The sequence below is a fragment of the Eimeria mitis genome, genomic scaffold (genome assembly GCF_000499745.2).
Source record: "Eimeria mitis Houghton genomic scaffold, Emh_scaff3437, whole genome shotgun sequence".
In the NCBI taxonomy this organism is placed as follows: Eukaryota; Apicomplexa; class Conoidasida; order Eucoccidiorida; family Eimeriidae; genus Eimeria; species Eimeria mitis.
The window spans coordinates 229-517 of NW_013571778.1; the positions used below are offsets into that span (position 1 = coordinate 229).

General features: G+C 55.7%; 1 protein-coding gene across 1 annotated transcript in view; it reads right to left on the minus strand.

The window, feature by feature from the left end:
- EMH_0066050 (uncharacterized protein) overlaps nucleotides 1–289 on the minus strand; it is a gene marked incomplete at both ends in the record, with an annotated part of 741 nt that overhangs the window by 153 nt on the left and 299 nt on the right. Inside the window, one exon of the mRNA XM_013498460.1 lies at nucleotides 1–287. Coding sequence (XP_013353914.1) covers nucleotides 1–287 — 287 coding nt within the window. The remainder of the gene's footprint in view (nucleotides 288–289) is intronic.

Genomic DNA, 289 nt, shown 5'->3' on the forward strand with positions numbered 1-289 from the left:
TGTCAGTGTCATCAGGCGCTGCAGCAGTTTCATTTGGTTCTCCCCGCATCGTTCTGTCTGCTTCTCCTTCCCCATCTTCTTCTGCTGCTGCTTCTCCTGCTGCTGCAGTTGCTGCTTCTCCTGCTGCTGCTGTTGCTGCTTCACCTGCTGCTGCTGCTGCTGCTTCTCCTTCTTCTTCTGCTGCTGCTTCTCCTGCTGCTGCTGCTGCTGCTTCTCCTCCGCTTCCACCAAACCCACTCTCTCTTCATACACAAACACTCCACAGCTACCAACACTACCAGGGGCCCCA